This window comes from Anas platyrhynchos, chromosome 31, assembly GCF_047663525.1.
Source record: "Anas platyrhynchos isolate ZD024472 breed Pekin duck chromosome 31, IASCAAS_PekinDuck_T2T, whole genome shotgun sequence".
Lineage (NCBI taxonomy): Eukaryota > Metazoa > Chordata > Aves > Anseriformes > Anatidae > Anas > Anas platyrhynchos.
The window spans coordinates 2,615,673-2,628,709 of NC_092617.1; the positions used below are offsets into that span (position 1 = coordinate 2,615,673).

The 13,037-nt window shown below is 50.0% G+C and overlaps 1 protein-coding gene across 1 annotated transcript; it reads left to right on the top strand.

The window, feature by feature from the left end:
• The first annotated feature begins 1,094 nt into the window (after positions 1–1,094).
• Positions 1,095–2,030, top strand: LOC119716259 (olfactory receptor 14J1-like). The gene has a single exon (XM_038175778.2). It carries the CDS (start codon positions 1,095–1,097, stop codon positions 2,028–2,030), a length of 936 nt encoding a protein of 311 aa, XP_038031706.2.
• Positions 2,031–13,037: the final 11,007 nt, after the last annotated feature.

The window sequence follows — 13,037 nt, forward strand, 5'->3', positions numbered from 1 at the left end:
GGGCTATGGCAAGTCCCAGCAGGACCCAGGTCTTTCTGTCCATGGCTATGGCTGTTGTCTCTGTCACTGAGGCCTATGAGGAGACATCTGATCATTGAAGAACCAGGGCCTCATTGCCCCCTCGCCCTCACCCATGAAACATGCAGGGGTCGTACCATTCTCCTGCACTGGACCATGCACATCCCCATCTCCTACTCCCCCACAAAGAGCCCTGAGCAAGGTGTGAAGGAAAGGATCTCCCTTCCTAGAGACCAGGGGTCATGGCCTGGCGCTTGTGCTTGGTGACACACATCCAGTTTTCCTACACCTCAGTGTCACCTTCACATTGCCTTTGTCTCCTTGTCCTCACTGCCTCCAGGGTTCTGCTCTAACGAGCTCCAAGGGAGGCTGTGTGAGTGCTGGCCCTCAGGGGGACACTGCAGGAAACTTGCCTCTGACTTGCACTTCTGGAGAGATGTCTTCAATTGTCTCTGAGTGCCTGAGGTTCGTGGGCTCATCAGCAAAGCCCCCAGAGGGGTGATTGCAGTGCCTTGGGCTGGTGCTGTGCTGCTGAGCTGTGCCAGGCTCGTGAGACAGAGAAAACACATTTCAGAAAGTCCCATGAAGCAGAGAGAGCGCTGTGCCCAGGAGCAGCTCCTCTGCACAGCGCAGCAGGGCTGAGGGCTCTGACTGCAGCTTGCACACAGAGAGGAGAGAAGGAGAGAGGGCTTGGAGGCACTTGGCAGTGGGAGGATGCTGAGAGCTGCCTGCAGGAGAAACCTGCACAGCCCTTGACAAGGTAAGTGTGAAAATGAATATTCTGTCCATCTGCACTTCTACTGCAACTTCTGTGCTCCCAGCTGTCTCAATTTTCTTCTCAGAGAAATCCCTGACCATGTTCATCATGCTAACCATTACAGGGGTAACTACTAGATAACAAAAGAAAACTCTACCTTGCTCAAGCAAGAAAGAAACCCGGAGGAAGGTCCTCTTCAAAAAGAGAGGGTAAGGCTAGGGCATGTTTTAAACTTGCAATGGCTTTTCCTGAGAGAAGTCCATTATAACGTTTCTCTGCCATCTCATCTTCAGCAGACAACTGTGTCCAGAGTCAGCACATGCCAAACGTCAGCTCTGTGAGCGAGTTCCTCCTGCTGGCATTTGCAGACAGGCGCGAGCTGCAGCTCCTGCACTTCGCGCTCTTCCTGGGCATCTACCTGGCTGCCCTCCTGGGCAACGGCCTCATCCTCAGTGCCGTAGCCTGCCACCACCGCCTCCACACCCCCATGTACTTCTTCCTCCTCAACCTCGCCCTCCTCGACCTGGGCTGCATCTCCACCACTCTGCCCAAAGCCATGGCCAATGCCCTCTGGGACACCAGGGCCATCTCCTATCAAGGATGTGCTGCACAGGTCTTTCTCTTTGTATTTTTGATGTCATCGGAGTATTTCCTTCTCACCGTCATGGCCTATGACCGCTACATTGCCATCTGCAAGCCCCTGCACTACGGGAGCCTCCTGGGCAGCAGAGCTTGTGCCCAGATGGCAGCAGCTGCCTGGGGCAGTGGCTTTCTCAATGCTGTTCTGCACACGACCATTACATTTTCCCTGCCCCTCTGCCAAGGCAATGTAGTGGACCAGTTCTTCTGTGAAATCCCCCACATCCTCAAGCTCTCCTGCTCAGATGCCTACCTCAGAGAAGTCTGGGCTCTTGTGCTTAATGTTTCTTTAGTCTTTGGTTGTTTTGTTTTCATTGTGCTGTCCTATGTGGAGATCTTCAGGGCAGTGCTGAGGATGCCCTCTGAGCAGGGCCGGCACAAAGCCTTTTCCACGTGCCTCCCTCATCTGGCCGTAGTTTCTCTGTTTGTCAGCACTGCTGTGTTTGCCAACCTGAAGCCGCCCTCTATTTCCTCGCCATCCCTGGACCTGGTGGTCACACTTCTCTACTCAGTGGTGCCTCCAGCAGTGAACCCCCTCATCTACAGCATGAGGAACCAGGAGCTCAAGGATACAGTGAGGAAAATGTTTCCATACATGCCTCTTAAGCAACCATGATGTGTTCAGAAGATCTGTACTTAATAATATACAAATATTTTGATTCATATTATATCATATCATTTTTATTGTTACTAGTGTATTCCTAAGTTTGTCATTAATAGTAATCCTAACAGAAATCAAAGGGTATTTGGGAAAATGATACAACATTTCTTAAATTATATTTCTTTGTTAGTATTTGAACTACATTTCATTTTGTTTTTAATAATCTCATTCTTAGCATTCTGAATGTTACATCTTGTGTAAGGTTTGACCACATCATCTAATGTACATACAGAACCAGGCTTCCTTGCTAGAGAAAGACAATAAAGATGTCAGTGGAATTTCATTGGTCTCAGTATCCTTCTCTTCCCATCTCCTCTGGAGCTGGGGAAGCAGCCCCAGAATCCAGGAGGGGCTCAGGTCCAGGAGCCCAGCTGCCACGGTTAGGAGCAGTGTATTTGGATTCGACCTTGTGGATCTAGGTGACAGTCCTGTCGTCTCTATAGCAGGGTGTCATGGTTCCACTCGAGTGGGCAGCCGAGCTCCACCACAGCTGTTCTCTCACTCCCCCTCCTCAAAGAGGAATGGGGAGAAAATATGTGAAAAGGGCTCAAAGGTTGAGATAAGGATGAGAAAATCACTCAGTAATTATTGTAACGGGCAAAACAGACTCAGCATAAGGAGATAGTAAGATTTATTGCTCATTACTAACAAGCTAGAGAAGTGAGAAACAAAGGAAAGAAACCAAAAGCACCTTCCCCCCGATCCACCCTCTTCCACCTCCTCCCCCCGAGCGGTGCAGGGGAATGGGGGAATGGGGGTTATGGTCAGTCTACAGCACTTCTTCTCTGGTGCTCCTTCTCGGTCACTCTCGTCCCCTGTGCTGTGGGGTCCCACACACAGGATACAGTCCTTGATGAACTGATCCGGCATGGGCTTCCCACAGGCAGCAGCTCTTCCAGAACTGTTCCAGATATGGGTCTGTACCACGGGGTCCATCCCTCAGGAGCAAACTGCTCCAACCTGGCTCCCCCACAGGCAGCAGCTCCTGCCAGGTCATCTGCTCCTGCGTGGGCTCCTCTCCACGGGCTACAGGTCTGGCCTGGGATCTATTCTGGTAGGGGTCTTCCACAGGCGGCACCCTCCGTCGTTGCAGGGCCACCTGCTCCACCGTGGTCTCCTCCACGGGCTGCAGCGTGGAACCCTGCTCCACCGTGGTACTCCATGGGCTGCGGGGGGACATCCTGCTTCACCATGGGCCTCACTACAGGCCGCAGGAGACTTCTGCTCCAGCGCCTGGAACACCTCTCCCCCTCCTTCTGCACTGACCTTGGTGCCTGCAAGGCCGTTCCTCACTGCTCTCACTCTCCCAGCTGCTGTGTGGCGCAGCGTTTTTTTTCCCTGTCTTAAATCTGCTCTCACAGAGGCGCAAAACAACATGGCTTATTGGCTCAGCTCTGGAAAGCAGTGGGGCCCTTCCCAAACATGGGGCAGCTTCTAGATCCTTCTCACAGAAACCACCCCTATGGCCCCCTGCTACCAAAAACTTGCCATGTAAACCCACTACAAATATATTGCCTGCCTTCTTCGGTAAATCACTCGTAATGTTACTCATGATTGGCGAAGCCTGTGGGTCTTGTGTTGTTGTGTTTTTTCCAATTGTACTTTATCAAATGTTGTCCACAGAGAAATATAATTCTTCATTTTGCTTGTGTATTTAAACCAATTAAAGTGCCTTTTCGTCTTATGTCCTTCCTCTGAGGTCTTTTCTGTGGCTGCAGAGGCAGTGCCTATGTGCAGGGTGCAGAGGAAAAGAGTCACGGCCCAGTAGTCCAGCCCTAGAGCACCAGGACTTGGCACATGCAGAGCTGTTCTCCTACCACTGCCACCCTCTCCTGCTGAGCCCTGCTGGCGGTGTAAGGCCTGGCTGCTCCTGGAGCTTGGTCCAGTATTGCTGTGTGGCTATGCTGGGACTGCAGGCCAAAGTGCAAGAGCTGAATGCAGCTCTGTGATGTGCTTCCTTGAGCCTCCGGGGTCCCTGTGCCCATTCCTCATGCTATGGGGCATCTCAGAGGAAGGCGATGCACTGCAATGCTGAGGTGCCTCCCAGCCTCTGCAGTGGCTGCAGGAGCCAGAGGGACCTGCAAGTGCTGCAGTGCATTGCCTGTGTGTGTGCAAGGCAGAGACTCGTGTCTCTGAACAGCCCAGTGTAGATGAGCAGTGCACGAGGCCAGTTCAGATGTTGGCACCTCACCGACCCCTGACATTTCTCTGTGCAGAACTCCAGTAATTACCCCCAGTGTTTCTATGAGATTTCTGTCACCCTCCTTGCACAGGTTCATTGCAAATGCCTCTCTCTGACTTAACACATTACCCTGCTTTTTGGACTGGTGGTGACAGTAAACTGGTGGCTGTTGGTGACAGCCAACATGGCTTCACACAGGGCAGATCGTGCCTGACAAACCTGGTGGCCTGTGGTGGTTTTATTCAGGTGGGCAGCCGAGCTTCACCACAACCGCTCTCACACTCCCCCTCTCCTCAAAGAGGAAGGGGGAGAAAATACAACACAGAGAACTTGAGGTTTGAGATGAGGAAGGTTTAATTAAAGGGAAAGGGGATGGGGAGGAAAAAAAAAAAAAAGAAGAGACAATAAGTCCGTGTGAAAGAAGTACAGATAGAGGGAATAAAAAAATTATTCTCTACTTCCCATCAATGAGCGATGTTCGGCCACATCCTGGGAAGCAGGGCCTCAAAACACGTAGTGGTTGTTCAGGAGGAACAGCCCCCTCCCACACGAGATCCCCCCCTTTAATTGCTGTGTGTGATATCAGGTGTTACAGAATATCCCTTTGGTTGGTTTAGGTCAGCTGCCCTGGCAATGTCCCCTCCCTGTCACTTGCTGTGGTGGTTTTATCGTGCTGGGCAGCAAAACCCTACAATCACTCTCTCACTCCCCTCCTTTAGATGAGGAGGGGGAGAAGTAAAGCAAAGAAAAACTCACGGGTTGAGATAAGGATAATTTAATTAAAGGGAAATAATAATAATAATTAAATAAAGACTATTATGAACTAAACAATTTAACTAAGGGGAAATAAAAAGGGAAAGGGGAAAAGGGAGGGGAAAAGGGAAAAATAAGAAGGGAGGAAAACCTCTCAGAGGTTGGACTTGATGATCTTGAGGTCTCTTCCAACCTAGAAATTCTGTGTGTGATTCTGTGTGTGAAAACAAACAAATAAAATGAATGAAGGCTATATGGAAGTGCAGAGGAAAGAAATTACTCTCTACTTCCCACAAATGAGCGATGATTGACCACGTCCTTGAAGCAAGGCCTCAACGCACACAGCCGGTGTTCAAGAGGAGGACCGATGTTTTCCCAACGAGAGCCCACCCCTCCCCATTTCTTCCTGTTTCCACCTTTTATTGCTGAGTGTGACATCACATGGTATGGAATACCCCTTTGATTGGTTTAGGTCAGCTGCCCTAGTGATGTTTCTCTCCTCACTTTTTGCCCACCCCCTAGGAGGGTTAGAGAAAGGCCTAATACTGTGCCACTGCTGCTCAGCAGTAGACACAACACTGGTGTGATAACACTGCTGTTCCAGCTACAAGTACAGAGTACGGCACTGTATGGGCTGCTGCTGGGAAAGTTAACATTCCAGCCAGACCCAATACAACCTCCACCCCTTATTCCATAACATTTGTGTCACACTCAGATCCCCATACTTTAGCATACAAGCATCCTCATCATTATTCCTTGTCCTTTAACAGGACAAGGATTTAATAGGACAAGATTAATAGGCAGGTGTATCTTCTCATTCCATAGGTCTTTCTTGGAAAACGTTCATAAGAACTGTTGATGATTAGGTCTTCATCTGCCAAAGTGGCCACTCAAGACAGGTGGAGTTGGATGTCTGGACGCGAGCACCAGCTTAGCACAAGTCCTTGTTGCACTGCCCGGCTCCTTGCAACGTTGACCTGTCGTTGATCCTACAGCATCTTCCTACAACATATAACTTAGATTACAGATTAGTTTTCTCTCAGTGTCAAATCTCCTTGAGGCACACACTTGATATCCCCATTCCTTTGCATGACCCACCAGGTATACCCTGGTCCTTGGGCAAAGACAATCCCACGAGTGGGTTTGCCTTTTCCCGAGGCAGGAGCAACCCATACTGCCTTCCCCATCCACCTTCCTACATGCACTACGGGAACTTTAGCTCCTTTCACAGTGTGTAGGGGTTTTGTTTCAGCAGGACCAGCACGGCTGTCAGACCCCTTATTGTTAACTAGCCAAGTGGCTTCTGGTAGATTTGTGTCCCATTGTTTCCATGTCCCAGCACCTAATGCTCGTAACATAGTCTTTAACAGTCCATTGTACCTCTCAACCTTCCCAGAGGCTTGTGGGTGATAAGGGATGTGGTACACCCACTTAATACCATGCCTCTTTGCCCAGGAGGTAACAAGATTGTTTCGGAAATGACTCCCATTGTCAGACTCAATTCTCTCTGGTGTACCATGACGCCACAATACTTGTCTTTCCAGGCCCAAGATAGTGTTTCGGGCCGTGGCATGGTTTACAGGGTATGTTTCCAGCTACCCAGTAGTTGCTTCTACCATGGTGAGTATGTACCGTTTGCCTTGGCGGGTTTTTGGAAGTGGTCCAATATAGTCAATTTGGCAGGCCTCACCATATTGAAACCCTAGCCATCTCCCCCTGTTCCAGGGAGATTTTACCTTCATGGCTTTCTTGATTGCAGCACAGGTCTCACACTCATGGGTAACCTGTGTGATGGCTTCAATGGTCAAGTCCAACCCTCGATCACGAGCCCATCTGTAAGTGGCATCCCTCCCCAGATGTCCTGATGTTTCATGGGCCCATCGAGCTACAAACAGCTCACCCTTACGTTCCCAGTCTAGGTCCACCTGAGCCACTTCAATTTTCGAAGCTCGATCCACTTCTTCGTTGTTCCGATGTTCTACAGTAGCGCGACTCTTGGGCATGTGGGCATCTACATGACGTACTTTAACATCCAGGTCTCCTATCCGGGCAGCAATATCTTGCCACAGGGTAGCAGCCCAGATAGGTTTACCTCTGCGCTGCCAGTTGCTCTCTTTCCATTGCTGCAGCCACCCCCACAGAGCATTTGCCACCATCCATGAGTCAGTATAAAGATACAATACTGGCCAATTTTCTCTTTCGGCGATATCATAGAATCATAGAATCATAGAATATCCTGAGTTGGAAGGGACCCTTAAGGATCATCAAGTCCAACTCTTGACACCGCACAGGTCTACCCAAAAGTTCAGACCATGTGACTAAGTGCACAGTCCAATCTCTTCTTAAATTCAGTCAGGCTCGGTGCAGTGACCACTTCCCTGGGGAGCCTGTTCCAGTGTGCAACCACCCTCTCTGTGAAGAACTTCCTCCTGATGTCAAGCCTAAACTTCCCCTGCCTCAGCTTAACCCCGTTCCCGCGGGTCCTGTCGCTGATGTTAAGGGAGAAAAGGTCTCCTGCCTCTCGACACCCCCTTACAAGGAAGTTGTAGACTGCGATGAGGTCTCCCCTCAGCCTCCTCTTCTCCAGGCTGAACAGGCCCAGTGCCCTCAGCCGTTCCTCGTACGTCTTCCCCTCCAGGCCTTTCACCATCTTCGTCGCCCTCCTCTGGACACTCTCCAACAGTTTCATGTCCTTTTTATACTGTGGTGCCCAGAACTGCACACAGTACTCGAGGTGAGGCCGCACCAGCGCAGAGTAGAGCGGGACAATCACCTCCCTCGACCTACTAGCGATGCCGTGCTTGATGCACCCCAGGACACGGTTGGCCCTCCTGGCTGCCAGGGCACACTGCTGGCTCATATTCAACTTGTTGTCTACCACGACCCCCAGATCCCTCTCTTCTATTCTGCTCTCCAGCGTCTCATCGCCCAGTCAGTACGCGCAGCCAGGGTTTCCCCGTCCCAGGTGCAGGACCCGGCACTTGCTCTTATTGAACTTCATGCGGTTGGCGATCGCCCAGCTCTCCAACCTATCCAGATCCCTCTGCAAGGCCTTTCCACCCTCAACAGAGTCCACAACTCCTCCAAGTTTGGTGTCATCAGCAAACTTGCTCAAAATGCCTTCTATTCCTACATCCAGATCGTTTATAAAAATATTGAAAAGTACCGGCCCTAAAATGGAGCCTTGAGGGACCCCACTGGTGACCGCCCGCCAGCCTGACGCAGCCCCATTTACCATAACCCTTTGGGCCCTGCCCGTTAGCCAATTGCTCACCCATCGTATGATGTTTTTATTTAGCTGTATGGTGGACATTTTGTCCATATCTGATTCAGTCTCGTCCTATTAAGCAGAGATTAGGCAGGTCCATTTCAGGAGCTCTGACTGTTGCTGCCTGATGGTGTCCCTCAAAGCAGGGGACTCTGCTGTGGGCAGTGTAGTTAACAGTCCTTACCTATAAAAAGAAGTAAAGAGGAACATGGGGTACTCTCAGATTTGTTTAACTCCTGATATGAACAAATTGTTGCTCCCAATTGCTCTAATGTCAGAGAAGGGCTGTAGCAATTTATTTTTTCTATACTGTCATTCCTCCTGCACTACAAGTGAAACCTTGAAACATTCTCAGCGTCACAGATACTATTCCTCTAGTGCAGAGTGTACTTCAGAGAGCACAGCCAGTCTGTCCATCTGTTCTGGTCTCAGCTGCCCTGTGCTGGTGGGAGAGAAGAGCAGTGATTGTCCCAGGGAGGTGCCTGAGCCCTCCCTCACGCAGCATTTCTGGCAGCAGCTGCCTCTCACTGCCTGCCCGTGTCCTTGCTGGGAACTGGTTCTTTGTCCCCACATCTCTTTCCTGTCCATGCTAACAGACTCCATCTCACAAGCTATGTGCTCATACTCACTCAGATTCCACTCCACTGCAAGAATCTTAAAGCAGAGAATCCAAAAAAGCCTTTCTCTTCAGACTAACCAAGCCTCAGTCTTCCTCCTGAAATGCCCATTCATAAATGCCATTCTCTAAAGTATCTCCTAGTCCAAATTACAAGTAGAGTGAGACCCACCCTGACAGATACTATCAGCCATCGGATGTGTCAGTTGTAGAAGACCCCTCTGGCAACCCCACCTGCAGTGCCCTGCTGCCAGAGCCTCATGGTGCCAAGAGCCTGCAGATGTGTCCTGCCACATGCTGCAATCTGTTGTTGTGCTCCTCAGTGCCTCCAAGCCCTCTCTCCTTCTGTCCTCTCTGTGTGCCAGCTGCGGTCAGAGCCCCCAGCCCTGCTGTGCTGTGCAGAGGAGCTGTTCCTGGGCACAGCTGGCTCTCTGCAGCGCTTGCCAGGAGCTCCCCTTGGGTCCAGGAGCCCGGCCCAGCTCAGCAGCACAGCACCCGACCATGGCATCGCTTGCTCTGTGCCCTTGGTCTCCCTGGAGGTGTCCCCAAGGCCTCAGGGCTGACAGCTCCCCAAGGCAGCAGGGTCTCTGCTGGGGTGTGGTGGTTGAAACACACTGAACGCATCACCAACTGCCCTTCTCTGAACACAGGGGAGATGACTTTTACAAGGGTGATCAGTGCTTTTAAACTGTGGTTGTCAAACATGATGTGCTTTAACCTGGCAGGCAGCTCAGCACCACATGTCTGTTATCTCACAACCACCTCCAAATAGACAATGGGTTGAAATGCAATACAAGCTTTCAGAAGGATTTGGAACTTTTGCTTCCCTTTCTCAAATACTTCTTCTGCTGTGGTGCCCCATGTGATGATGACACTAGCATGCTGGAGTTGTTCAGGAGCTTCCCTGTGTTCTTGAGCACTCTGTGTCAGCCCATGGCAAATGGTAGGGCTGTGTTTCCAGCCCTGGCGCAGTTGATTCCAGGTGGGCAGTACACCCCTCCATGTGAAAGCAAAGTGTGGCTTGTGTACTGCTGTGAAAGGGATGGACAAAAATGCATTAGGAATATTAATTGTGGCATAACACTTGACTGCCTTTGACTCCAGTTCATATTGAATGAAGTTCTAGCATACCCGGCACAGCAGCACTCGGTGGTGGTGGGACTTGATTCAGGCCACAGAAGTCCATCGTTATCTTTGACTCACCATTAGAATTTTGCACTGTCCATATGGGACTATTAAAGGGTGAGAGAGTCTTACTGATCAGTCCCTGGCTCTCCAGTCGATGAACCAGCTCATGAAGGGGAGTCAGGGAGTCTCTGTTAGTGCAATATTGCCTCAGGTGCACGGCTGGTAGCGATTGGCACCTGCTGCTCATTGGCCATCAGCACCTCCAGAGCAGAAGGGTCCTGTGAAAGAGTGGGCAAGGTAGACACAACTGGTTAATGTCCTCCATCTCCCGGGCAGCTATGCCAAAAACCCACCAGTGAAATTTGGATCTTGCAAGTACCCTCTTTGAAGCAGTCTATGCCAAGGATGCACAAAGGCTCCAGGCTAGTCTCAGTGGGATGCTTTTGCCACTCTTTCCCTGTTAGACTCACTTCAGCCTCCAGTACTGTTAACTGCTGGGATCCCCCTGTCACTCCAGAAATACAAATGGATTCTGGCCCTTGATGATATCACAGTACACTGTGCACCGCTGTCCACTAGAGCCTGATTCTGCTGTGGGCCTGATGTGCCAGGCCATTAAATCCTTAAAGTCGAATAACACACAATTGTCTGTTTTCTCCACGTGGCTTGAGGCAGGATCCCTCTAGTCCTGCTCATAGTATTCATTAGTGTGTCTGGAGGACTATCTGCTGGAAACTGGAGAAACAATAATCTCAGAACACCTTTTTGCCAATATTTTTCCTTGCACTTCATGTATCTGTGCCTCTAGAATGGTGGTAGATTTTTCCATCCCTTTTTCTTATGGCTTATAGGGTTATCATCATGGGGAAATCCCTTCTGAAAGGGACAGAGGGCCCAATATGACAACTGGGCCCAACCCACAGACTTCTCACGGAGAGGAGACATTGCTAAGAAAGTTAAGTGCATGGTATGGCCCACCGGCTACTACCTGTTACTGGTCTTTCAGGCTGGAAATGAAAAGGTACCAAAGAGAAGTCTGAAAGCAATCAAAAGGGACTTTAGGGCTTTGGGGACACTAATTAAAGGATCAGGGGCACAAGTTGTGTTTGCCTCTGTCCTTCCGATAAGGGGGGATCAATGCTGACAAACAGACTCATCACATTAATACATGGCTTCGGGACTGGTGCAACTGACAGAACTTTGTTTTTTTCGATCACAGGAAAGTCTATGTGACACCGGTTTCACTGGCACCAGATGGGATATGCCTCTCTCAGAGAGGATTAAGGATTTTGGCTCAGGAGTTGCCAGGGCTGATAGATAGGGCTTTAAACTAGAGTCAAAGGGGGAAAGGGATAAAACCAGGCATGCTGGTGATGAGCTGGTGATGGTGCACTAGAATCAGAGGGACTGTGTGCCAGTGAGGCCTTTCGGTCAGCTCCACAAGGTGCTGCATGCAATGAGGTGCATTTGAAGTGCTTCTACACAAATGCATGCAGTATGAGGAATGAAATGGATGAGTTAGAAGTCTTGGCCCTGTCCCACAGCTACGACATCATTGGCATAAGCAAAACCTGGTGGGATGAGTCCTATGGCTGGTGTGCTGCAATAGATGGTTCCAGGCTCTTCAGGAGGGACAGGCAGGGCAGGCGAGGAGGTGGGGGTGGTGGTGATGTATGTGAAGGAGGGGCTGGACTGTAGGGAGCTTCTAGTTGGGGATGGCAATGTTGAGAACCTCTGAGTAAGGATTAAGGGATGAACAAATGGAGGGGATGTCATCGTGGGAGTCTATTACAGACCACCCAACCAGGATGATGACACCGATGAATTATTCTTTGAGGAACTAAGACATACCTTGAGATCAACTACCCTTGTCCTTATAGGGGAATTCGACTTGCCAGAAGTTAATTGGGTATATCACACAGCTGACACGAGCAGGTCCAGAAGGTTCTTAAAGCACCTAGATGATAACTTCTTGGTGCATGTGCTAAGAGAGACAACCAGGAAAGGTGCCCTCCTTGATCTGTTGCTGGAAAACAGAGAGGGTCTTGTGGGAGACGTGGCAATTGGTGGCCGTCTTAGTCATAGAGACCATGAAGCAGTTGAGTTTAAACTTTTTTGGTGACAGAAGGAAAACTGCCACCAAAACTTCAGCCCTGGATATGGGGAAAGAAGACTTCAGGCTGCTCAGGGAACTAGTCAGCAAGGTCCCCTGGGAAGCTGCTTTTGAAGGTGTTGGCATCCATCAGTGCTGGACAGTCTTTAAGCACTGCCTCCTAAAAGCACATGATCAGGGAATTCCAAAATATTGGAAGTCAAACAGGCAGTGCAGAAGATCAGCCTGGCTGACCAGGGATCTTCTTCTGGAGCTTAGGCATAACAAGAAATTGTATGGCTGCTGGAAGCAGGGTCAGGCAATGTGGAAGGAATCCAGGGACACTGTTCGCGTTCGTAGGGAGAAAAATTGTGTGGCCAAAGCGCAACTAGAGTTGAAGCTGGCCACATCTGTGGGAGACAATTAAAGATGTTTTTTTAGATATGTGAACAAAAAAAAGGAGAACCAAAGAAAACATAGGTCCTTTACTTGACGGGCAAGGTCTCCTCACAGACGAGGACATAGACAAAGCAGAGACGTTTAACGCTTTCTTCACCTCTGCCTTCAATGCTGATGATGGGCTTTGGGACCCTCGGTGCCCTGAGCTGGAGAACCATGCCAATGTGAATGACAAACTCCCAACCGACCCTGAACGTGTGCGGAATTTCCTGCTCCACCCGGATCCATACAAGTCCATGGGTCCAGATAGGATCCATCCCAGGGTGCTTAAAGAGCCGGCTGATGTCATTGCATGACCTCTCAATTATTTTTCAATGGTCTTGGGAATCTGGAGAGGTCCCAGTAGATTGGAAGCTGGCAAATGTTGTCCCAGTTTTCAAGAAGGGCAAGAAAGAAGACCTTGTCAACTACAGGCCTGTCAGTCTCACATCAGTTCCTTGTAAAATTATGGAGAAGATTACCCT

Coding starts and splice junctions, on each gene's coding strand:
- LOC119716259 (XM_038175778.2), top strand. CDS start 1,095: ATGCCAAACGTCAGCTCTGTGAGCGAGTTCCTCCTGCTGGCATTTGCA.